The sequence below is a fragment of the Cyanistes caeruleus genome, chromosome 4, assembly GCF_971803275.1.
Source record: "Cyanistes caeruleus chromosome 4, bCyaCae1.hap1.1, whole genome shotgun sequence".
Classification (NCBI taxonomy): domain Eukaryota; kingdom Metazoa; phylum Chordata; class Aves; order Passeriformes; family Paridae; genus Cyanistes; species Cyanistes caeruleus.
This window is the reverse complement of record NC_141704.1, coordinates 82,115,906-82,141,201: the sequence shown is the minus strand read 5'-3', so window position 1 is coordinate 82,141,201 and position 25,296 is coordinate 82,115,906. Positions and strand designations below refer to the sequence as shown.

General features: G+C 46.3%; 2 protein-coding genes across 4 annotated transcripts; one reads left to right on the top strand and one right to left on the bottom strand.

Moving 5' to 3' along the window:
• The first annotated feature begins 79 nt into the window (after window positions 1-79).
• Window positions 80-19,489, top strand: IL17RA (interleukin 17 receptor A). 3 transcript variants are annotated; one of them, XM_086886091.1, is made up of 13 exons: window positions 80-271; window positions 6,054-6,078; window positions 7,905-8,051; window positions 8,810-8,934; window positions 9,944-10,070; window positions 11,412-11,459; window positions 11,547-11,704; window positions 12,918-12,995; window positions 13,429-13,504; window positions 13,589-13,603; window positions 14,833-14,934; window positions 15,995-16,030; window positions 16,574-19,489. In XM_086886091.1, exons 1-13 carry the CDS (start codon window positions 137-139, stop codon window positions 18,070-18,072), a joined length of 2,571 nt encoding a protein of 856 aa, XP_086742217.1. In that variant the 5' UTR covers window positions 80-136; the 3' UTR covers window positions 18,073-19,489. The 3 variants fall into 3 exon arrangements, with proteins under 3 accessions (XP_086742217.1, XP_086742216.1, XP_086742218.1); XM_086886090.1 differs by having other exon boundaries at window positions 16,571-19,489; XM_086886092.1 differs by lacking the exon at window positions 80-271 and adding an exon at window positions 284-507 and having other exon boundaries at window positions 16,571-19,489.
• An 804-nt stretch (window positions 19,490-20,293) lies between these two features.
• TMEM121B (transmembrane protein 121B) lies at window positions 20,294-25,126 on the bottom strand. Its single transcript, XM_086886102.1, has one exon. It carries the CDS (start codon window positions 25,077-25,079, stop codon window positions 23,553-23,555), a length of 1,527 nt encoding a protein of 508 aa, XP_086742228.1. The 5' UTR covers window positions 25,080-25,126; the 3' UTR covers window positions 20,294-23,552.
• Window positions 25,127-25,296: the final 170 nt, after the last annotated feature.

Here is a 25,296-nt window from a genome sequence, read left to right as displayed (position 1 = left end):
GGGAGGAGCCGCTCCCGGCCAGGCCCTGCCGCCCTCCCGCCGGCCCCACACGGCGGGCGGGCCCCGGCGCGGCCCCTCCTCAGGTGCGGCCCCGCCCGGCCCGAGCCCGGAAGCGTCGGGCGGCGGTGCGGGGGCGATGGCGGGGCCGCGGCCGCTGTTCTTCTTCCTCCTGCTGCTGCTGCCGCCCCTCTTGCTGCCCCTTCTGCTGCCCGTGGCCGCGGCCCTGCGGCTGCTGCTGGACGCCGCGCCGCCCTTCACCTGCTCGCAGCCGGTAAGCGGCGCCGGGAGCGGCGGGAGCGCCGGGCCGGCGGGACGGGGAGCGGCCGCCCCGCTGTGGGACGCGGGGCCGGGCGGGATCGCTGTCCCCGGGCGGGATCGCTGTCCCCGGGCGGGATCGCTGTCCCCGGGCGGGATCGCTGTCCCCGGGAGGGTTCCCCAGGCCGGGGCTGGCTGTAGGACACCTCCGAGCGGCCCTGAGCCGTGCTGGAAGCAGCCCCTGAGCAGGATGTGAGTCTTTGCTAAGAGCTGACGTTGCCCAGTGTCCTAAAAGTTTTAACCGGTTCTTTGCAGCTGAGGGGTTTTTAGGAGAGAGGGGGGGATTAAACATTACGTGTGCCTGAGGTTTTTTGGACGGGGTGGTTGCCTTTTCTGCCTGTGAAAGCGGCCGGACAGGAGCTGCCGATGCAGTGTCTCTGTAAAAAGTGAACCCAGCAAACTGAGCGAATTTAGAGTATGAACTCCTAGCTGGTCGCTCTCTCTGGTGGTTTTTGAGGAATGTTTTGGATTTGTTTGGTTGGTCGCTTTTTTGTTTTGGGGTGGGCTTTTTTTTTGTTTCAGTTACGTGTAAAGAGCGCGTAGAAGGGGTAAGAGGTCTGGTTTTGCTTTTTAATTCTGTTAGCAATAGCAATGAGACAGGAAAATGGGCAGCTGTCATCTTAGCTGGACAGCTTTATATGCCATGGTGTGCTTTCAGCAGTCTGAAAAAAGGCAAATAGTCACGTACAGCTATAGACAAATGTAAAACAAAATGTGTCCTTTGAGATGAAAGCTTCTATAATCTTTTCCTGTGCACATTTTCTACCTTTTGTCTAGTCTGACACTTCTCCTAATGCTTGACTATATCCTTACCCATGTTTTACCAGACCTCTGCTCTGCTGCTTTCTCTCTTATTTAAAGAGACCCCAAGAAAACAGACCAATTCTGCAATTTTACTTTAGACATTGTAGAGTTACAAAGTGTTAAAGGCTTGGGGAAGGTAAAATTACAATATTGCTTAGGCATCTCACGTAACCATGATATCCCAAACCTTGTTAGTCATGGAGATTGACAGTAATACATCCAAGAGTCTCTGCAAGTCCTTGGATGGTTGGACTGTGAGTTTGTCTTGCTGTTTGTCCCTCTTTATGTTTTTTTAGGAAATGTGACCACAGTAAGTGGGTGAGGGGATCACCAGAACATCCCAAACTTTCACAGAGGAGCTGTGTTGCCCAGCGCTCTGGTGTGCACACAGAGCAGTGGATGTGCAGGGCTATTACCTTGTCCCTTTCTATCAAAAAGCCAATTTCCAACGTGCAGATAGACTTAGGAGAAAGGAGTCAGCTTAAGCCTGGGAGCAGCCTCTTTGAGCAGGTGTGAAGCTGCTGACACGAGTAGGAAGAAGCCCCATCAACTGAAGCTGTGACAGTTTAAAACAGTTCCCCCTTCCCTTTCTGCGGGTTGTGCTGTTGGCAGAGGATGATTCAGTAACCCTCCCAACGTGTGGCTGTGCTGTGGTTCAAAAGCAGAGTTGCTGCTGAGCAGGGTGGGTGATTCCCACTTCCTTTGTTTAACCCACTGTTGCTGAGCTTTGGAGCAGGGTGAGCCACAGCAGCTTCCTCAGCAAAACCCTCCTGTTTGGGAGATGAAGTGGTGGAGAGGAAGTGTCATGTATGTTATCAGTAGACACCTGAAAGGAAAACGAAATGCTTCTTAACAGCTCATCTTATTAAAATGCCAAAAAATGCACTTAATGGGCTGTATTTGCTACCAGTCTATCAAATATGCTCAGCTGTAGGGCTGAATAGCACAGCTGCAAATCCAGTTCCTTCCAGTAACCATTGCTTGAACATGTCATCTGCAGGGGGAAAACATCCCACAGCTTAAATACCCATCAGTTTTTTCACCATCAAGTGTTAAATCAGCGTCCAGTTGTTGTGCTGTAACTCTTTTGGGACGTGGCATGCCTGGGTGTCCTGGAGGAATGCAGTGTTTATAACTCTGCTGTCTTTGAGGGGCTGGATCAAAAATACTGAGCTTCAGCATAAAAAGGGTTACTGATCAAAACTATGAAAATATGATAAAGACAACTCTAAGGCTGATTGTTGTGAAGAAATTTTAACTTTTGAATTTGGATTTAATTTTGCAGAGAATTGATATGAGGGCAAGGCAAAAAGTTAGAAATCGTAGAGAAGAATGCTTAAAAGGAATTAAAACAATTTTGTAAAATATGGTTGTTTCCTACAAGCCTTTAACAAATCATCCTTCAGCATTTAATCCTGCACTGTGTTCATGTGTTGATCTCTGCTTCTTTTTATTAAGGAGCTGGAAAAGGGAAGCTGCAGTAAACTTCAAATCATCCAAGCCTCAGAAGTTACATAGAATGGTTCAAAGGTGAAAGGCAGGTTTTGGAAAGCTGGAGCCCTTCCCATTCAGCAGCCACTCTTTAAAGGAAAACTGGACACTTGCCTGGCTCACAGTGGTTTCTTTCTAGTTGCCACAGCATCCTGCTGGGAAATCTTTGCCTCCCATTACTTTAATTGAATTTTTATGGGATGGTGCTGTTAATCGGTTTCCCAGGTTTATTTCATTCAGATTCATACAATTCTCCACAGCATATGGTCTGTTCTTTTTTATGTCAGAAGCAAAACAAAAATAATTTTAAAAGAGCAAAAGAAACAGTTGCTTAGCTTTTTGTGAAAATACAGCGAGTAAACATGAAGGGTTGACTATGCCTGTCCTGCTGAGAATAGTTTCAGCATCACCTCACAATCATCTGCTTCCCATATTTATGCCTGCCATGTCTGTAGCTTTGCTTTTCAGGCCTGGTTTAAGCCTCACATAGCCACTCACTGCCCCACCACTGGGATGGGGGAGAAAATCAGAGAGGTGAAAGTGAGAAAAATTGTGGGTTGAGATAAAGCCCGTTTAATAAGTAAAGCAAAAGCCATGCAGACAAGCAAAGGAAAACAAGGAGTTGTTTCTCACCACTTTCAGTGGTCAGGCAGGTGTTTGGCTGCCTCCAGGACAGTGGGGATCCATCATGCATGACAATGACTCGTGAAGTCAAACACCATCACTCTGAACCTCTCCCTCTTCATCTTTCTTCCCCCAGCTTTATATGCTGAGTTTGATGCCTTGCAGTATCCCTGTGGGCAGTTGGGGTCAGCAATGCCAGCTGTGTCCATGCCTGATTCCTGCACCCCCAGCCTTCTGGCTGCCAGGGGTCTTCCAGGAGCAGAAATGCCCTCTGCAAGCCCTGCTCACTAAATACAAAAACCTCTCTGTTATCAACACTGTTGCCAGCCCAAATTCAGAACACCACCCCATACCAGCTACTGGGAAGAAAATTATTCCAGCCAAAATCAGCATACTCAAGCAGGGAAACTAAATTAAATACTTCTGCTGTCCAGAGCTTTGTTAATGTACCCTGGATGAGCCAATGCATCAAATAAAGTTTTGTGATGGTTGGACCTTTACAAGGGAAAACCAGCAAGGTGCTGGGGAGGTAGCCAGTGCAAATCTAGCAGTGGTTGACTTACTTTGCTGCAAACCCAGCTGGTCTCTTGCTCTAATTGCTTTCTGGCTTTTGAATGTCCTTGTCTGGAGTTACACTTTTTGGTATTAAAAAAAAAAAAAAGGGCACTTTTTGGTGCCCTCAGCTACTGCCCAGACCTGTTCAGCTGGGTACTGTACAAATAGGAGATGGAGATTTTCATGGCAAGTCCTTTCTGGGACTTGCTTTTCTTTGATTTTCTTATACCTCTGCCTGCAGCGTGGCTTTATCTGCATTTAAATTTGTTTTCTTATGCCAATAGTGAGGACGTCCTAGGTGGGTGAGTTGTTCTTAGAAGCATTTTCAGCTCTTGGATCATCCCTGTAGAGCTTTGGGGACTGGGTAGGGAGTGGACCAAGAAGTTAATTGATGCCTTGTGGTGGGAGAATCCTTCCCCTCTTCTTGTGGCAGAGCTGCTAAATGCTCTACTGAGGGCAGCTTAAAACACTTCACTACAGTCAGGTACACATGAAAGAAGTTGCTGGCACAGCAGGTAAACAAGTTAGTGCAGGGTAGGAAAAGCATATGTGTAGATAGTCCCTTGAAAATCCTGAACGGGGTTGGGGAATGGTGATACACCAGATAAAATATTGTTGTTTTTCCCCATAGAAGCCCAGTGTTGAAAAGGTAAGAAAGGCTTTAATAATTACCATGTGTCTGTTCTGAATCCTCATCAGCAGATGGATGGCTCCTCATTGAGCTCTGGAGTTTTTAATGAATGTCAGAAAGGGCACAGCAGCCTCATCAAAGCTGGGAACATCCTTGTGGACAGCTCACCTGGGATAATAGACCTGGAGGAAGAGGGGATCTGTTTGTACTCTGTGCTGGATCAATATTCATATTGATCATTAAACAAGAAAGGGGAAATGCAGCATTTGCTCACTTCCATGTGTTGTCAGCTATGATGCAGAACACCAGCACTCAAATGAAAGCAGATGTTGCTGTTAATCAGGCTAATAATGCTTTATATTTTTTATAAGGGTTTTGTTGTGATGCCATGTACAGTAATTATTGATAACTGCAACAGAACAAGGACAAAATGACTGAATATTAAGTGATAGGCCTTAACAGAAACCATTACATTAGAAAAAAATCCCTATGGTCAGTAAACCAGTTATTTTTGTTTCCTCTTGAGGGTTCATCCCAGAGCAGCCATCACTCTTTGCCCTCAGTGGAAACCACCATAGCAGTTGCTGTGAAAAAATATTAACTCCATCTCAGATAAAACCACTGCACCTTTCTACATAAGGGGCTTTTTCAGGCCACATAATTTACCTTAAAAATTAAAAATGTAGGGGTCTGAAGTGTTAGGACTAACGTTGTTTTTTTTCATAGTTTAATCTGTTTTTCCATACTAGTATTGACAATTTTTATTTTTCTCTTTTTCAGTGATTTTAGTTAGCCAGTTTGGGTTTGGTTTCATCAGTGTTTGCTTCTATGCTTTCCATTTATCTTATTTTTTTTTTCATTAAGCAAGGATTTAAGTTGCAGGTGCTGTTTTTTGGTCTGCCTCTATCTTGGGTGCATTTGTGGTGCAGTAATTGGAGCGTGGATGTGTTTCTTGTGAACGGTGCCTGCAGGCTGGATTTATACCTGTGTGTGTTGTTGTGACTTGTGTAGCAAAAACCTGGAAGAGATTTTCAGGTTTTATTTTTTATATTAGCACGAGGAGCTTAATGCCAAATATTCCTGCTTTTGCTCCAAGTTTGCAGGAGCACACAGATACATGAGCTGAAACGTGAGCATTAATCTCTGAAATATTTTCAATACCAAAAATGCACAGCTGGCTTGTTTAAGTACCCTTCCCTAAAAAGACAATTTCCCTAAAAATGTAAATACACAACTGGGAGAAGCCAGGCAGAGCCCTCATAACTTCTGGTTCCTTCTTTATGATCAGGGCATCTTTATTCTTAATAAGAGAGGGTCTGATTCTGATGAATTTTTATTTCCTCAATTAACACAGTGTTAATATCAATAATAAATTTAATAAAAGTTTATAATTTAAATTTAATATCAATTAACATTTGGGCATAGGTTGGACTGAATAATCTCAGACATGTCACATAAATTGTGCCCAGGTTTTTTGATTTACAGCTCAGTCCAGTGTTTCCATCACAGGTAATTCTTCCAATTTGTGTGCATCACTGAAGTGCTTTTTCTTGCCCCTTTCCCAAAACTGAGCAGAATCAAGTTGCTGGCAATTTTATTCTGAGAGTAACATTCTTGTTTCTTTCCCCCACAGGATTTAAACTGTCTGGTAAGAAATAGTAAGTATTTTTTTTTCTTTGTTGCAGTTTTCTCATCAGATTATTTTTTTGGGGGTGGGGGTTTCCCTATTTTTTTTCTTTTCTTTTTTTAACTGGGTTCATACAGAATATTTTTCCTGCTAGAATCAGAGAGTTGTCATGCCTAGCTTTGTGAGTTTCCAGTTTGTTTCATTAAAAGCTCCAGCTAGAAGAGGAATGGAAACTTATGTCTGTTTTGGGATAGAGTTTGGGAGTAGGCAGTGGCATGAGTAGAACTCAACCCAACTTGTTCAGTTTCTATTTAAAGCTGGGATCATTGGTTTTTAAAGAAATGGGAATTTAAGGACAAGTTTGCCAGTAAATTGCAAGCCATTATGATAGTACTTGATGGAAAAATAATGTATGAGCTAGAATTAAAAAAGGGGCATAGAGGGCTGCAGTTGAGAGCAATTAATGTAAATTATTTGGTGTAAGGGACCAAATCTTAGCAACGGCATGCATCTGAAAGACCTTAATATAATTATGGGTAACGTTCTGAAAAATGTTTTTTAAAAAAAAAAAGAGGAAAGTGTTCTGAAATTGTCCATTTGGTACCTGGAGGCAACTGGGCAGTGCTGCAGGGCTCCTTGGCTTTTCCTTGCAGTCCTTGTTCTAATCAAGCTCATTCCTGCCTCAGTGCCCAACCCTGTGCCGTAGTGGCATGAGTATTTTTGTTTGTATTATTTTCTGCAGTATTTTTGTTTGGCTTGCCAGATCAAGGAGAGGACTGTGCTGAAAATAACCAGATTAAAAACTTCTTTGGCAGGACAAAGCTTGGGTGGGATCAGGTTGGATGATGTTTCCCACTGGCACACAGCTGCTGGAACACAGCTTGACAACACAGCTAAGCCAAACTGCAGAACCACCATTAAAATGCTGCCTCAGTTAAATATTTGGTTTAAATTCGGCCTTAAAGCTATTGTTATATTTTTCTGATCTAGGGGAATTTTTTTTATTTTTTTTTAGTGTTTAGTACACACTTTGCTGAAAGGTACTTTATTCTTGTCAGTCTTTTTACAGATATTTTTTATAAAATGAGCATTTGAGGATTGTCTAATTATTCCTAAGCCTAAAACCATACTGTTTGACTGAAGAGATAGTTCTGTCTTTCCACTGTTTCCATCACATATCCAGCAAAATAGACCCAAAGCGTACTTTAGGGTGGCCTGACTGTCTTTAACATGCTCTGAGAAGTCAAATGTGTTACAAAATCCTAAGCAGATCCTGTCTGTAGTACCTGATTTCACTTTCTGATGACTTTACAGGACCAGTTTTCCCTAACACTGTGCTGACAAGCGCAGTTTATTTTTCTGTCCAGGGAGCTCATTAATTTAGGCAAGGCATAACAGACAGTTGCTGGAAGCTGAATTTAGATGTATATTCAAATTTGAGGAAAAGCAGCTTGTAGACCCAAGGTAATTAACTATTAGAACAATTTCCCTGGGTATCTGATGGATTTCTTATCATTGGAAGACTGGAAATTAGCACTAACATAACTTTTGTTTCAGCAGAAGGTTGAAGGAGGTACTGAGTAAACTTGCTTGACCTGTTTAGCCTGACTACATTTATTGTGACAAGTACTAATGGATTTTAAGGAAAAGAGGAAGTGGAAGTTACTAGAGTAAATTCAGATTATTACAGGCAATTTACAGAGTATTTCCATACTGAAAACTGCTTTTCTGAGCTGGAAGCAGTCTGTCCCCCAATTTTCCCCTCAGAGTAACCCTGACCCAAAGAGCAGATCGTAATTGCAATTAAGCAGAGCTTCCTCAGCCCCACTCTAAATGTGGGTTTCATTTCCTGGACAGGCACTTGCATGGAGTCAAGCTGGCTGAAGGTGCCTGCATGGACTCCTTCTGCTCCAAGCAGTCTCCATGTTTCCTCAGATGTTTTCCGTCAGGAGGATGGAAAACTCTTCCCTGTGCTTCAGATAGAGTGGAAAGTGGCCACGGATGGTAAGTGCTGCTTGTTTAATTTGAGCACGGAGCAGAGGAGAGAGGAGTGATCTAGTAAGGATAGAGAGGAGATTTATGACTTTGAGTCATGAAAGCAGATCTTTGAAATTTGAGAGGTCGGCTGCTTAATTTTGTTTGGTGGGTGTAATCTCATCTTTGTGTGATAAAGCAATAATTGTCTCATTGTTGGAGCCTAAATGACCACCAGTAAGTGGCGTTTTCTCACTCTCCAAATATCTGTTTGTCTGTAAATGATGCTTCCCTTGCATACTCTTGCACTGCTTTAAGGCAAAATTAAACAAAATTAAGGCAGAATTAAGCACTTTGATTTCTTCCTTCTGCAGGGCTGTAGAGTTATTCTCTCTAGCTATGGCAGATTAGGAGCAGGTGTGACTCAGTCATTTCACTCAGCCACGCTTGTAAACTCTGACAGGACTGTGTGTACCAAAATAAAGGCGTGTTTGCTTTGGCACCCAAGCTGCAGGAGGCAGAGCTGAACACGACAACACATCTGTGGAGCAGCCAGGGTGTGTGGAGAAGGAATTCTCCTCTCTCCTTCACTTGCACAGATGTAGCTGTGCCATGCAGGACATCCTTTAGGCTGGGAGTGCTGTTAGTCAGCCCTGCCACGCTCACTTTTCCATGACTGGTTATCTTTATGTTGGGATGCTCAGCACCTCAAAGGCAGGGTTAGGCACAGTGGGGCTCTGCATGTGCAGAGGAGAGGAGAAGGTGAACTTGTGCCTCTGTCCCTGCAGCCAGCATCCGCTGTCTGGAGGGGGCAGAGCTCGCCGTGATGCAGGTGAACAGCAACCAGCAGATCTGTGCCCAGTTTGACTTCCAGAACAATTTGCCTCTTCAGGTCCGTCCGGATGGAGGCCGGGTGAGTGCAAAGGGCTCCAAATTACGTTTTCTGCTCCGTGGAATTGTTTCTGCTTTCACTGTTTTCTGGCAAAATCACTGATTAAAAAGTACAGACTGCTTAGAGTCTGTATTGGACTTGAGATCTGCTGTCATTTTCCGTTTCTCTTTCACTCCTCTCTTCCTTGAGGTTTTAAGGATTGCTGCTTTTAGTGCCTAGCATGTGTCATCACTCTGGAGGATGCTTAAAGCAAATAGTTGTAGGGGTTCTTGCATTCTGCTTGAGAGCATGAGATTTTATAGCTTTTTAACTCAACTCTTCCTATTGCTTCCACTTCTTTCTTGTACTGTCTTGTTGTGGACAAAAGCACCAACCTTGGGGGCGGTCCCTCAGCTTCTACTCCTTCTAGGAAACTCGTCAGAAGAGTGCTGAGCATCCAAAACAGTAAGAAATATAAACAGTAAGAAGTTTCTTCCTTAATCACAGAGAATTTGGCCATAGCTGGCTTGCCATTTACCAAATACCACTGGCCTAGGAGCCACTGCCTCTCCCAGAATTTGCACAGCATTGCTGATGCAGAAAACAGTGTAGGTTTAAGAATATATGTATGGAATGATCAGGTGCAGAACTACATATGTATAAATGCAGTTCTAAATGCTTAGCAATTTCACAGTGCTACAAAGTTCATACTAGACTGAAATTTCCATCTTGTGACTGCCTGTTTTATTCTGGTCTCCTTTCAGTTCAGAATGTAGTTGGGTGGAAATGCCACACAGTGGTTTGCCATAACACTGTTGTATCAGCTCAAAGATCCCAAGAAAAAAATAATTCTAAACAGAAGATTTGAGACAGACAAAGAGATAGGTATATTTAATACACTTGAATTCCAATTTTTTATAGTCAAGCTTCAGTAAAAGGGTTACATGGGAAGAGGGAACACACTGGAACAGGGACAAGTCAGCTGTTCATTTCAGTGCCTTAAAGAACAGCATTGTCCTTTAAAGTCCTTGTGGATGTGTTTTGTTTTCAGTGGAATTTCACTTTTGACCGTTTTGAAGTAGAACCTGGCCAGACTTACCAAGTGACTGTGTATCACCTGCCCAAACTGGGAGTAAATGGAGACTACAATTGCAAGTCCACGTCTCTCACAATGCCTGGTAAGAGGTGATTTAATTCACTTAGGCCTTGAGTTGTGGTGGTTTGTGGACCTGACATCACTGCTGCTTTTACTCAGTTTAAAATCTTTCAGAGTTGCCCCTCTGCTTGTGGAAGCTGGAAGTATAGGCCAGAATTTCCAAATCGGAAGTTGGGCTTCTGGTACTAAATCCTAGACATGTGAAATGCAATTTCAAAGGCACAATTGACCAAGAAACTTGGTAGTGCTGGGTGCCTGGCCCTTTCTTGTGAAAGTTTTCCTATTGCTGAAAGAATTTTTCCTGTTTGCCCCAAGGTTGCTGAGCATCTGCCTTGCCTTCTGGCTGCACTGACTACTTCATAAATATTTGGTGCTTAATACAGATCTTGAAAACTGGTTCTTAACTTTTTTCTTAACCTGCTTATAGTCGTCAGCCTGGCTTTGTAGTTACAAAAATGGCAAAGTGTGGAGTGTGTCAGTCAATGTGAGCTGGAAAAGGAGAGGGAGCACTTCATTTTCAGCCCTCTTACCCTTTCTTCTGCCTGTTCACACTAAGAACTTCCTGGTTTTTATGCTCTACTATTCTTCAGAAACCTAATGCATGGTGTCAAGTTGAGCAGCTGCAGGGAGCTTTGCTGGTAAGAGCTTACACATGAAATACAGAGTAAATCTGTAAACTTTGTAAAGTTTAAATTGCTAACTTGGCAAGTTGGATATTTGAGATATGCAATGTTTTATCTCAACTGTCTAAGCAGGGAGTTGTTCTTTTTCCTTTGTACAAACCCTGGAGGAGAAACATAATTTAAGGCTGAGAGTTGTAAATCCCACATTGCTAAATGTTGAATACATAACTCCAGATTTAACTCTGAAGGAAGAAGCCCCAAGGAGCAGGGCCAATCTTCTCAATGAAGGGAATTAGAAAGGTGGAAGAGTGTTTTAGGATTAAGGAAGATTCCAGCCTCCTGATTTTCCTGTGTCAGAATGCCTTTGAAGGAATCTGTTGCTGAGGTGTGATTTCAAGGTGTGGGGGCTGAATATGAAGTTTTAATTCCACTATTGTGACCCTTTCTGCACCAGTGTTACATTATCACTGTACTATTAAGTGTGGTATGTTTTTAGTCTCGTTCATTTTCTCTGTTCTGAGAAGAAAAAGAACCACCAAACACACCATGACATCAGTGAAGGGGCTGGTTAAATGCTGGAAACCAAAACTGTTCTACAGAATTTTGCCACTGCTTTGGAACAACGGTGTCTACTCATTTAGGAGAGCTTGGTTAGGTCTCTGACTTCTGATAAAAAATGTGTTTTTTTCCTAAATGGAAGTACAGTGTTTCTGACTAGCTACTGATTGTCTTTCTTGCAGACTGTGAGGATTCTCTGATGAAAAGAACCGTCCCATGTATAAAGACAGGTAAAAATTCTTGAGTCACGTAGACGTGGGTGCTCTGTTGGAATATTTGACCGTCGAAAAACATGGGAATATCTGCTCTACTTCCAGGCAGCCTGTGGGAACCCAGGATCTGGGCTGAAAGTCTGGATGATTCAACTGTGCTCGTGAGCTTCAATCCATGGATGGAGCCAGCCCGGTACCAAATCCATGTGACCAGTTACCTGAACGAGAAGAGGTGTAAAATGATCACAAGGGATTTCACCGAGGTAATTACCTTCCCAAGTCACACCTTCTCTGGAGATTCAGGCAAACATCTTAAATGCTTGCTAAACCAGGACATTTGAACAACGATTTTCAAGGAATTATTTTTGAAATTGTCTTTGGAAAGAGGAATTTGGTGGATGAAAGATCAAAATGAGGAGGTTTTATAATGCACGGAGCAGTCCAAAAACACCTGCAAAGTCAAATTTTATATTTGACTATCTAGGCTTTATTACCTTTTTCAAGCCAGTGCCTGGGGAGCTAAGACTAAGTAGATTAACCAAAATTGAGGTGCAGAGTTTCAATAAATCATTGAAGTACTTTATCAAATACGATCACAGAAAGGTGTTAATTAAATTTTTTTATATAAAGAATCAGTGGTTTAGTAACAGATGCTTCATTCATTCAAGCTGAGAGAATCAATTTCTGTAGGTATTGCAGTCTGTGTTGCTGAGAAGCTCAAAGTATCCAGGCTGTGTTCCAATATAAAAAATGTTTCCCTTCAGGCATCTGAGGGAGGAGAAATACTGAACATTTGGAACCACTCTCCACCCTTCCTTGGGTGAGGGCAGATATGTTGGCATTCAGTTTTAATCTTTCTATTCCTCAACACTTAAAACCCTTAGTACTGCATGCACTGATATGTTTAAGCTGTTACTGACACAGATGGGACAGCTGTGTGAGTATTTCCCTGGTGGAGGGGAATGCACCTCATTTTGGAGTCTGTATGTGCTAATCACTGTGAAGAATTAGGTGATTGTGATACTAATTGTGTACAGCAGGTAGCAAGGGCAACTTACTTGCCTGTTCCAGTGTCAGAAGCAGTGTTGACAGCTACTTTTAATTAAACAAGGAAGCTCATTAATGTTTGCACATTATGAAGCTGAAGACATCTACATTGTTAAGAAACTGTAAGTTTAACTCCTTTGAAGTTGTACAACAGACATCCCTAATTATTTCCTGTTACCTGTGCCATCTTAGCCTGCTGTCTTAATTTTATTTATTCACTATTGCCATGTCTGTCACACAGGACACCTGCAGAGATGGTGGCCAGATCCTCTACCCATTTTGTTCTCTGTGGGCTCCTTGTTCAAAGGAAAAAAAAATAGCAGCTTCTGTTTGTTTGGACCACTCTGTGTTTTCATGTCAGCTTTTTCTTTTTTCCTGCTTTCATTCAGTTTTCTTCCTTCCCTTGTAACTTGCATCTGATTTCTGCAGGATGGACTACAACAGCAAGTGAATGTCACAATCAAAATAGAGAAGAACATAAAAGCTTGCTGCAGATACAAGATAGAGGTGGGGATCACACTGTTGTCCCTCTGTCCTTCCTTCACAATCAAGGCAGTGAGCACCTTAGGGATGTTAGGCATTCTTTCACTGTGGTTTTTTTCTGAGATTGGCTAATCTGTAATCACCTGCATCAAGGAAATATTTATGACTAAAAGAATTTTTTATAGGTATTTTCTGTAGTCAGTGGCTTTTCCTTAGTAGAGGGCTGCCGAGTCAGAGATTATGGGAGTGACAAAGGCAAATGTGCAGCCTCAGGAGCTCACAGCCTTCGTCATGGATGGCATAAGAATTCTTAATTAGTCTTGTTTTCTGAAGGGAAATGGGAACTCTGTGGCTCTGTGCTAAAATACAAGGAACATTGAGGCAGGGAGAAAGTAAAGCAGGGAACAAAATTTCTTTAAAGAATAACTTCTGTTTTCTGGATTCGTTTCAACTGCAGATTCAGCCATTCTTTGCGAGCTGTGGCACAGACTGTATTAGACACTCTGCTTCACTCAAGTGTAAACCAGTTCCAAGTGAGAACCACTTTTCTGTAAATTAGATTCCCATTGTTTTACAGCTGAGAACTGAATTTTTAACATAACTCTTGTCTTTTGCAGGTACAGAACCATCGGGTAAGAAGTTCTTGCAATACCCTGAAACTTTTTTTACTGCTATTCTCCTGTTGTGTAGAATGAGAAATGATCCTTCCTGGGAATGACCCAATGGGCAGGAAAAGTCCCTGTTGAAAATTTTATATTATTTGAAAGCAGTGAAGTGGACAGCCCATAGGTGGTGGTGTATGAACTGTACCAGCCATACTGGGAACCCACCAAATCTGCCACTGAAACCTCAGAGGACGTGAAAATCAGCACGTGGCAACCACTTGGTAACAAAACACCAAACCAAAGAAGAGCAAGGAGACCCCCAGACCCTAATAATGCGCTTGGTCTGGACTGTCACATGAGGGATGGAGAATTTAGGTCATAAGGGTTTCATTGCCATGGGCTTTTCTTTGTTCAGGGCCCCTCTTTTGAGCCACCAAGCTCAACCAGCCAGACACCATAACCAATATGTGCCAATAAAACTCTCTGGTGGAGATGAGAGCCTGGTGTCTAAAATTTCTTTAACAGTCCCCTTGTAACACTGAGTTCAGAATTAATTGTGCTAAGAATGACTTCACCATGATTTAATGAAGCAAGTATTTGTATGCAGTGTGAACCTTAAAGAGCAATTTTTTGAGAGACACTTCACTTGCATAGAATTCTTTGAGAAGCAGTTTTGACAAGAAGAGTCTTAATATAAAATACTTTCTGTCACTTTTCTCAGTGTTAAAAAATTTGCATAATATAAAGCAGCTTTTGGAAAGAATAGCTTGCATATATTCATTTTTATGAATGTCAAGATAACTTGTGCATAATGATTTGACATCTTTCTTTTTTTTTTTTTGGCTGCAACACCTGTAAGGATCTTTTGCCCAAGATTAAAAAAAAAAGAAAAAACAAAACGGAAAAACACCTGCAAACTGAAATTCATGACCCAAAATGGTGATATTTTAACTTTTTTTTAAGCTAGATTACATGAGGAGGCAGGACATGGGCGGCATGCCTGTCAAAGCTGGGTAAACACTGCTATTTAGAGGAAGGTTCTTGATCTGTGTTTTCAGTGTGCTGCACATATGGTTCTTTGTGTGGAGCAAGTTGATGGTGTACAGCAGCACCATGAAAGCAGGAATTGCTTTGGAGAAGTGACTGTGGATTGTAAGGGGGAAGTACTGCTCCAGTCAGCAAAGCCAAGGTCCTCCTGCCTTGGCCTCTGCTGCTCTTTGGTGAAACTCTGTGTGAGGAGTGTTTTTGTTTTGCAGATGACATGATGATATGGCTCTACTGGTGTATCACTGGGATCTGTGTGTTACTGGTGGGGTCAGTCATCACAGCTGTGCTGTGTATGACTAAAAAACGAGCAGGTGAGACTCAGACCAGCCAGGAAGAAAAAAATCCAGTGCTAAAGAATCCTTCTTCCTCCTTCTGTACCTATTCCTATTGTGGTTTTGTTCCTTGCTGTTCTGATGCCTTGTCTCTGAGATAATGCCCATGAAAACATCTTCTGTTTTACATTATAGGATTTGCAATGTCCTTATACCATCCACCAGATAAGAAAAGCCTTCCACAGGTTATCCTGTCTGATACTCCACAGCACTTCAGAGCTCATGAGGGGCAAAAGGAATTTCATATTTCAGCCCTTTGTTTCCTGCAGATTGCTGCAAATGTCTTTGCACTTATTTTTCCCCTACATTGCATAAGAGTGTTGCAGAACAGAAGCTTCCTGTTTGTCCACGCTGTAGTCTTCCCCCATTCCCCAAAGTCTCCGCAAAACTAATTTTATACTATTGTGAGATTAGATAATTTTTTTCAATTAAAGTGGAAGGGGAAAAAAAATACAGGACATAGAGATTTACATCAAGCAAATTGGAAAACTGAATACTTAAGAGCTAAATCCTAGTTTTCTGTGCTGCAGCCATGAGACCCAGTTATCTCAGGGAAGCTGTGTAACTCACTGCTTGTTTTCCTTTTACCTGAGGGGAAGAGTTGGTAATCTTTTGGAGAATTTCTTAACATCAAACTCATCTATCATCCATAGCTAGCGATGGTTTAATCACCCCTTCAGAAAGGCTTCTTAAAAAAAAAAAGACATATTTTAAAAAGCCCCCTCTCCCTAAAGAGGGTAGCAGAACAGTTGGGTGTTCTGTACTTGAGCCTGCCAGGATTTGGGGGAGATGGTAAAAGTTCATTTTGAGTGCATTTTATCTCCTCTCAAAGGAAAACTACAGCAAGAGCTGGCTGTAGAAGAGTCTTTATTCATTCATTATATTTTTTTTATTAGGCTTCTCCCTCCTTACAGCTTTATCTCCCTACACAGTTAAAGATTATTTTATTTTTAACCTAATCTATGGAAAATGATGTGATTTTAAGCATTTAATCTTACTTGATGTTCTCAGAACTGACAGTGACTTTCTCTCTTTCCAGGACGCCGGCAATGCAACCACAACAATTTGCAAGCTGGTAAGATGCCACCTGTGTTTTATCAAGCACCTGTCCTGCAGCTCTCACACAGCTGCCCAGAAGGGGCTTTTGTAGGCTCTAACTACCCTATAGATGCTTCTTGGAACCAAAAGGTAGCCTTAGGATCTTCCTGTTTAGCTGAAAGAAGCTTTGCAGATGGAATTTGAAATGCTGTATTTGTCAGATGGGAGGTAATTGCTTTGGAATGTGGGGAGACACTTGACCCAGCCGAGGCTGTACTGGCAGAAGAAGCTTTGCTGATCATCTAGGCCATAGCAGCCAAGCAAGATTGGTTTGGAGGAGCTGCTAGAGTGTTTTTGTGAGGTGAAAGCTGATGAATCACCTGGGAATTATTATAAATCACAACTTCACTGGGTCTGCACTTTCATCTTAAATTTGCACAATGAGATGTCATCCACATACGTTGCCAAAACAGCATTAAAAGTTTTGTTAATACCCTCCTGTGCTGATTAGTGCTGACTCACAGCATTACAGTTTGGGAAATGTGGCTGTAATTAACATTTTTCTGTCTTCCATCAGCAGCGTACACCAAGCTGTCCCTGCCGCCCTTGAAGCCACGGAAGGTTTGGGTTGTGTACTCTGCTGACCACCTGCTCTACGTGGACGTGGTGCTGAAGTTTGCCGAGTTCCTGATGACTGTCTGTGGCACTGCTGTGGCCTTGGATCTGCTGGAAGACCACCACATCTCAGAGCTGGGGCCCTTACCCTGGCTGACGCGGCAGAAGAAGGAAATGGAAGAGCTGTCTTCAAAGATCATCATCTTGTGTTCTCGGGGCACCCAGGCCAAGTGGCAGGCCATGCTCGGGAACGAGCCCGTGTGTCTCAGGCAGGATCAGCAAAAGCCAGTGGGAGACCTGTTCACCCCAGCCTTGAATCTGATCCTGCCAGATTTCAAGAAGCCAGCCTGCTTTGGAATGTACATAGTCTGCTACTTCGAGGGAATAAGCAGTGAGAGAGATATACCTGATCTGTTCAATGTCACATCCAGGTACCAACTGATGGACAAGTTTGAGGATATTTATTTTCGGATTCAGGATCTGGAGAAGTTTGAACCTGGGCGCATCCATCGAATCCGGGAAATCACAGCTGAAAATTACATCGATACCCCCAGTGGGAGGAAGTTGAAAGAGGCCATAGAGAAGTTCAAGAGCTGGCAGACTGAGCACCCAGACTGGTTTGAGAGTGAAACCATCTGCTTGGATAGTGATGAAGAGTTGCATTCCCTGAACAGGGAGAGCCAGGTGGATTCACCGCTGAGTGAGCCAGGTGGAATTGTGAAACACCAGCTGCACCTACGTGAGCCTGACCCTGGCTGCTGTCACGTCATCAACCTCCACATGCACGAGGGTGAAAGCACAGGCTGCAAGCTGCAGCCTCAGCTTAATCCATGTGGGGATCCAAATTCCCAGAATGTGGTCCTTCCTATGGATGTTCCTCGCATTCAGGTAGTGGAGCCAATCTCTTCCATGGAAGATGGAAACGTACTCAGTCACCATGTGCTGAGCAATGAGAACTGTACGGAAGGAGTTCCTCTTCTTGAGACAAGCTTTCCAATGAGGAATAACCTCCTCCTCCTCCACGATGGCTCTGAAGTCTCAGTAGCTGACCAGAGCCCTGCAAACTTCTCAGATGACCTGAGTGACCATCTGGATGGACTCATGTACCCTCTCTATCAACAGAGTGTCATTCCTTCAGAGCCCTGTCTCTGCCAGGGGGAGGCTGACAAGCAGCACCAGCTGCTCTTTGATGACCAATGCAAAGACCAAAGACAGTCAGTGCAGTCAGACCAGGGCTACATCTCCAGATGCTCCCCTCTGCCTCCTGAGGACCTTCTGGAGGAGGAGGAAGAAGAGGAGGAGGATCAGGAACAACAGGTGGGCTTCCATGAACTCTCTCCAGAGGTCCTGAACAGTCTAAAGAGCCTCCAGAAGCAGCTGTTTTTCCAGGACATTGAGAGGAGCTCTAGCTGGAGCTATCCAGCAGAGGTGATGGACATTGACCGGTCTTTGGAGGACTGTTAGGCTCTGCCTGGGACCTGCTCTGTTTGAAATCCAGGGATGGAAGGTGTTCCCATGCACAGCAGAGCTGAGACTGCATTTCCAGCACCATCCTTGTCCTTGTATTGTAGATGGTTTAGTGCTGGGATCTTCCTGGGTGCTGCAGGGATGCAGCACTGCCCAGCAGACATGGAATGTTGCTTCCAGTCTCTGTGGAGAGAAGCCACGAATATTGGCCACCCCTGTGGAAGAACAGGCAGTGGTTCTGTTCCTTGGGGAAAGGCATTACACTGAATTCTCACTGATGGATGGCAGAAAAAATTGCTGTGGCTCATCCACTCGTGCCTTCAAAATGCCCTCCAGCTTTGCTGATTCTATTGCACTGGATAAAAGTCACAGGCATGGTTTAGAAAATAGGTTTAGATAACATGGTAACATTTGCATTGCCATTTTAATACACATTTTAAACATTTCCTTGTAAATACTGTGTTAAAGATGTGTGCCTTAAATTTCAGCTAGAATAGGGCTGTCTCTGCCTGATTGACAAATGAGCCTGGAGATTTTTTGGTTTGTTTTTTTCCCCACTCATCATTCATTTGCAGGTGCATTTCCATGGTCATTCAGAAATCAAGTGGAGTAGCTGAGAATAAGTGGGATAAATGTTTAAATTGAGACTCTCCATAACTCTTCCTGCCTCTCTTCTGAGAGGTATGTGCTTGAAAACCAGCAGGGAGGAGGAAGAGGAGACCAAAAAAATTGAATTTGGGGTGTTGTTTTTTTTTTACAGTTTTAAGAAATGTGGGGCTGACTACAGAATCACAGAATTGGGGGAATCTGGTGTTTTCTGTCACACACTGCTGCAGTGCTGTTGGCTTTGGGATATCTTAGCACCAGAGAGATGTGAACTGAAGATACAGATAGTGACACCCAAGGAAATAAAGGATTGTTTTGGAGGAGGAAAAAGTGTAGCTTCAGCAGATGCTGTTTTAGAGTGGAAATTGTATCTGAGTCAAGGGAGGCTGAGAGAAAACAACTGTAGGATGTACTTGTGTGGGTTGAAGCTCAAGCACAGGTGGTTCAGGTTAACCACAGTGAAATACTGAACAGACTGAGGGATTCATCTTCCAGGAGCTGTGATGGTGAGGCTGGCATTTACCCTGTTTCTTATCACTCTTTCTGCCCACTGGATAACAACCTGTGAGATTTAAATACATCCAGGCCTTTCTCCTTTGTAGTTTTCCCGTCCATCTAAGTTTACTTGTCAAAAAATCTTTTATCTGAGCTTTTTTCAAAAAAATCTTAACATCTCAGAAAAGAATCTGTTCTTTTGACTGGCAATTTATTCTGTGTTGTGTGTATTTTATAATTTTGTGTCTAACCTGTGGGGTTTTTTTCCCTTAAATTAAAAACCAAGAATACTTTCTGGATATATTTACTGAAACATTTGTGTGTCCTCAATTCTGCCTAACTCCTTATGTTGAGTTATGTAAAGTTCTTAGTATTTGTTATAAAAATCTGAGGCAAAACTGAGCCAGAACAGGACTGGCTCACAAATGTTAAAATACTCCTGCAAAGCACAGTTTGGGGAGGAGTTGGACAGAGCTGAGGGCCTGCAGCCATGGGAAGTGCACATTCCTTTCCAAATGGGTGCTAAAGGAATTGTTTTTCCATGCAGGACTGCTCCATGAGGCAGGGCACTTAGGACAGCGTGACAACAAAGGGACAGTCCCTGCAGAGATCCAGACCTAAGGCTGGGAGCCTTCCTGCTCCAGCAGGAATCCAATCTAACCCAACAGGAGCTAAGCAAGAGGCAGCTGTGATCTCAATGCTTCTCCAGTGAGAACCCATTTCCCAGATTATGTCAGTAATTGCCATCTTGATGATCCCACTTCTAAAAGTTTCTTTTATCTTACAGCAATTAACATGTAAATCTGTTTTTTTTTTCCCAAGAGTCTTTTTCAAGTGGTATCAATTCCTATAAATCACTTAAATAGGAAGCTCAGAAGTGTCATCTGAATTTCCTTGCCTTAGTCATTCCCTTCTCAAATAACTCCCTTGGTGTTACAGTTCTTAGGATTTGCTTTCACTTACAGAAAGTTTGTGTGAGGGGAAAATCCAGACACAATTTTAGCAATCCAGTATGAGGAAAACAAGTAACTTTTAACGCATCTGTTGCTCCCTCTTCAATACAAAACTGAATAGCCCAGCAAGAATCAAAGGAGGAAAAAAAAAAAAAGGAACAAAATCAGTTTCACAAGTTTCTAATTTTATTTTAACAATCTTGCTTTTTAAAAAATACAAGTTCTGATTAATGCCAGGGGGATGCCAAGTGTCCATCAGCCACAGGCCTTATCTCTCACATCCTTTTTCCCCTCCTGGGACTTGTCATCTCTTTTGTCAGGATAGCAAACAAAGAGCAATAAAATGCTAAATAACTGAGTTGTGTAACAGAATCCCAAGGGACCTGTGTCTTAGTATGGCACAAATTCGTTCAGCAAAGTGTTACTGACCTGGACCAGTAATTTAAGGTTGGCACAATGTACGGGAGTTGTGCAAGGCGCAGCAGGAGAGGTTTTGTTTGCACTTTCACGGTACCACCATCTCTCTTCTGCAAACAGAAAGGTTTTAAGTGGAAGCAAGAGCTCAATTACCAAAGGGGAGGGAATTCAAAAAGGTTTATAAACAAGACATTGAAGATCTTTCCTTTTTTTTTCATAGTAAGTAATTGCAGGAGCAGCAGAGCTGCCCTTCTAGTTGCAAGGGGGTTTCTGTGTAGCCAACTACAAGAGCTTTACACTCTCCAAACAGCACATTTCCTAACAACCTAGAAACCGTGGCACCACAAAGAACAACTTTTTCTACAAAGGAATTCTATGCAACACAAGTGTCATTTTGCAAGGTCATCTGTCCCAGGCAAACTTTTCATCCACGGAGAAATCTGAATTGTGAGTTCACCGCCAATGGGTTAAATATGCCATGGCCAGATCCATTTCAAAAATGCCATTTTTCTCAATAATATCCTAACTGGAAAAAGGCACTCACTGTTGAAACAGCAACTTGGTTACGGGCTATGAAGGGGTACTGAAGTAAGACTTGTTAATAATTGTGCTGTGATTCTTTAGATGTCTCAACTATGCTCACGCTTCAGTGTAGTAGGGATTAGCACTTTGGTGCCATTGGGAACTTGGCCATAGGAGCAGCTAAACATACTTGGTGATGAAAAGCTTTTTTTTTTTTTCCCTTCAGCTTGTTTTTGGCAAAGTTGGTTGGTTGGGAATTTATTTTTTTTTTAATTTCAGCTGTTTGACTGAAGAATGGAGTAGTCCTAGGTTCAGGTATCACCTTTTTCTCTCTTGAATAATTATTTCTGAGCTTCTACTACCTAGTTAACGCTGAAAAAGGAAGGTGCAAGGAAACAACAAATATCTGTACAAGCATAATATACCTGTAATGACACCTCCTTTGGCCAGGAACTTAGCATCCCCTCGACACATTTCACATCACATAGGAAAAGTTCACAGTACCAAGTTTTACAATCACAGTCACTCACAGCACCAAGATTGTCCAGACAAGAAGAAGTTACTGAAGAGAAAGGCCACTGGCCAAAATTCACACAACTGCCCGTGTAAGGGCTCAGGTTAAAAATAAAGCACTGGTGGGAAAGTTAAGCCTTGCTTTGCCAACTCTCCGTTTGGCACGAGGAGAGCAGCGAGTCGCCCGTCCTAGCTGCACTTCTGAACAGAACAGCACTATTGACCCATCTTTTCTTGGGGCTTTTCCAGCCCCTCCAAACCCATCTGGCTGGGGGAGAAGAGCCCCATGGCAGCCCCACTTCTGCCTCTGGGAGCTGGAAGTTACCAGACTGTAAACATTTTGTTGTAGCAGTCCACCGGAGCAGGCAGCTGATCCCACTCTGTGAAAAGGAAGGTGGGACAGAGGCTCTGAAGCCCAGGCCCTGAAGGAAAGGATGAATGTGTGTGCGGAAGAAGTCTGGGCTGCACCTGCAGTCCTGCTGTGGGTAGCAGTTAGTTGGCTGTGCTTTATTTCCCCTTCCCATCAGGACAGCTTGGAAAAAAAAGAAAAACAACAACAACAAAAAAAAAAAATTGTGACAGGAAACTGTTGTTTTTCACAATTATTGCAGCCTTGCCCAGATAACAAAACATAAGCCTGGGAGGGGCAAAGTCCTGTGGCCTGTGTGCTCCTGCTTCCGTGGGGCCGGTTACAGGAGCAGCAGCAGCCAGGAAGAACAGCTGGGCTTTAACCCCACCCAACACCGATGGAGCTTAAAACCAAAGAAAACTCTGCTCCTCTGAGAGGTTGCTAACAATTTTTCCCCACCTTACCCTAAACCACATGCACACAGAGGACAGGATGTTGATTGATAACGTGGGCTTTCACCAAAGCTGGAGAGCCCCTCTGCCTCGAGGGCTCCTGCAGCACTTGGCTTTCTGTGCTGAAAAGTGAGGTTCACTGCGCATGGAGCCCAGCCCAGGCTGTGCCAGCGTCCTCTGCTCTGCTCTGCTCTTGGAGAGGGGGCACTTTGCAGGCTTAGCCCCATCTCTGCTCTCTCAAGCAGGCATGGAATGGGGGCCAGAGGAAATTTTCCAGCCTTTCTGGCTGTGTAAAGGAAGACCCTACGCTCCGTGTAAAAGAAAACCAACGCTGATCCCGTAAACATGCATATTCACAGAGAAATGGGAGCCCCAGCACCTGGGGATGCCAGCAGCAGGCTGCTGTAAACCCTGTTCTCACCAGAAATAAATGTCTCGGTGGTTATGGAACGGGGCCTAAGCCCCCGCTTATGTCCATGCTGGATTGGTTTCTTTAGCATGTGAAGTCAATGTAAGATGCAAAAGGTTGAAGCACAGAGGTAGACATTTTGGCTAGGAGAAGGTGGCTCGTGGGCTTGAAGTGACCGAGTGGCCAGCGTGCCTCCAGAGGTTCCTCGGCTGGGACACGGAGGCCTGGGAAACGCAGGCAGCAGCTTTGCAAGAGCCAGGGAAACCAAAGCGTGCTCCCTTCTGTCCTTCCCACGCCTGGAGGCAACATCTGCTGGTCGGGCCCCTCTTGCATCTCGTTATTGTGGTCAGCAGGAGTTCTTAAAGGAGGGGACAAAATGCGCTGGTCCCTGTTTAGGACGAAAAGGAAAAGCTGAACCTTTGTGGTTACAAAGCAACACAATGTCCTGGGAGGGAGGGGAAGGGTGGGACCCTCCAGACAGTGGAGAGGCAGGAGCAGTAGAAGAAGCCTTGTCACGAAGGACAGGTGCCTTTTCTGGGGACGAGCGTCATCCGCGGGCTCCTGCAGGTAGTCGGGTTTGTGCGGAGCTTCCGCTGCTGGATGTGTCCAGGAGGAAGGGAGGAGGGGAGCGGGAGTCTGTCCGCGTCCCCTTCCCCTGCTCGGCCTGGGCGGAGGGAACCTGAGCGGAACGCAGAGACACACGCTCTGCGGGGAGCGGGCCCGGAGGCTGCGGGAGCCCCTCCGGGGGCGGCCAGCGGGGCTCAGCCCTGGGCGGTGACCGCCAAGGCGTTCACGTACCCGTGGGGCCCCACATCCACGTCGGAGAGCCCGTGGGCCAGCGGGGCGGCGGCGGGGGCGGCGGCGGCCGGGCCGTACTTGGCGGGCGGCGGGGCGGCGGCGGCGGCGGGGCGGAGGAGGCAGCAGGTCTCCAGCGCCTCCAGGCCGCGGCAGGTCAGGAAGAAGAGGTTCTTCAGCATGAAGAGGGACAGCGGCTGCTGGTAGCGCAGGAGCAGCAGGCAGCGCAGCGCCAGCAGCGGCGCGTCCAGCAGCCCGGCGGGCAGCAGCAGGTGCAGGGCCAGGCGGGCGGCGCCGGGCGGGCGGGCGGCGCTCAGCTCGTACAGCCACAGCACCGGCGAGGCCAGGCAGAGGAAATAGACGGCGATGAGCAGGTAGCGCAGCGGGGCGGGCAGCGGCGCCGGCCGGCCGGGCTGCAGCACCAGCTCCAGCAGCGAGAAGCTGTCGAGCAGGTCGAGGCAGGTGGCGAGGAAGGCGGCGGCGGCGCGGTGCTGCGGCGGCGGCTGCGGCGGCAGGAGCAGCTGCCCGGAGCCCTCGGTGCCGATGGCCCGCAGCAGGCAGTACAGCAGCGGCGCGGACAGCGCCAGGGTGATGCGGAAACCGGTGGTGCCCAGCGGCAGGCGCAGCTCGATCAGCTCCAGGATGGAGGTGCCCAGGATCAGCGCCGCCTTGGGAGTGAAGGCGATGGAGTAGATGAGCCAGGCGAGGTGCGCGTAGGCGAAGTCGCCGCCGCGGGGGGGGACCCCGGCCCCTCGGCCCCCGGCCCCGCGGCCGCCGGGGGGGCCGTGCAGCAGCAGCGGGTGCGGCGGCGGCGGCCCGGGGGGCGGCGGGGGCCGCTCCCGGCGGCGCGCCCGGCTGTTGCGGCAGAAGAAGATGCCCCAGCCGGTCGCCAGCACCAGGTCGGTGGCGATCCAGCTGCACCAGTACAGGTCGGTGACGGCGATCAGGTAGAGGTCCAGCAGCGCGCCCTGCCCCAGCAGCAGCACCAGGGACAGCGCCTGGAAGCCCCAGCGCCGCCCTCCCCCCGCCCCGCCGGGCCCCAGCAGCGCCCCCGCCGCCGCCCCGCCGCCCCCCGCCCCGCCGCCCGCCGCCGCCGCCCCGTACAGCTCCGCCGCCGTCATGCTGCGGCCCGGGCTCCCCCCGCCGCCGCCGCCGCTGCTGCTGCTGCTGCCGCTGGGGAGCGGCGAGGCGGCGGCGGGCAGCGGGGTGGCGGGCGGCGGCACCAGGGGCTTGCTGATGCTGCTGCTGTCCTCCTCCTCTTCCTCCTCCTCTTCCTCGGTGCTGCTGCGGGGGCTGCGAGGGCGGCGGGCCCGCTCCGAGCCCGAGCTGGACCCCGAGCCCCGCCGGCTGCCGCCGCTGCTGGAGCCCCCCGGGAAGAGGGGCTGCCGGTCGGCGGCGTGCGGCGGCAGCGGCGGCGGCGGCGGCGGCGGCGGCGGCTGGAAGGAGCCCGAGGAGGAGGAGACCGAGCGCTGGTTGGAGGCAGCGCGGTGCATGGTCCTCCCCGGCCCCCGAGCCGGCGCGCCGGGCCCGACGGCCGCGCCGCGGCCCCCGGCCCGCCCCCGGCCCGCCCCCCGCGCCGCCGCACCGGGCCCGGGCCCCGCAGCGACAGCGGTGCCGACAGCCCGAGCGGCGGCGGCCGGCGGGGGAGCCCGGGGGCGGCGCCCAGCAGCAGCCGCAGCAGCTGCCGGAGCCGGGGCGGGCGGCTGGCGG

Coding starts and splice junctions, on each gene's coding strand:
- TMEM121B (XM_086886102.1), bottom strand. CDS start 25,079: ATGCACCGCGCTGCCTCCAACCAGCGCTCGGTCTCCTCCTCCTCGGGC.
- IL17RA (XM_086886090.1), top strand. CDS start 137: ATGGCGGGGCCGCGGCCGCTGTTCTTCTTCCTCCTGCTGCTGCTGCCG. Junction 8,935..9,943: donor TCCGTCCGGATGGAGGCCGG/GTGAGTGCAAAG, acceptor TTTTGTTTTCAG/TGGAATTTCACTTTTGACCG. Junction 14,935..15,994: donor TATGACTAAAAAACGAGCAG/GTGAGACTCAGA, acceptor CTCTCTTTCCAG/GACGCCGGCAATGCAACCAC.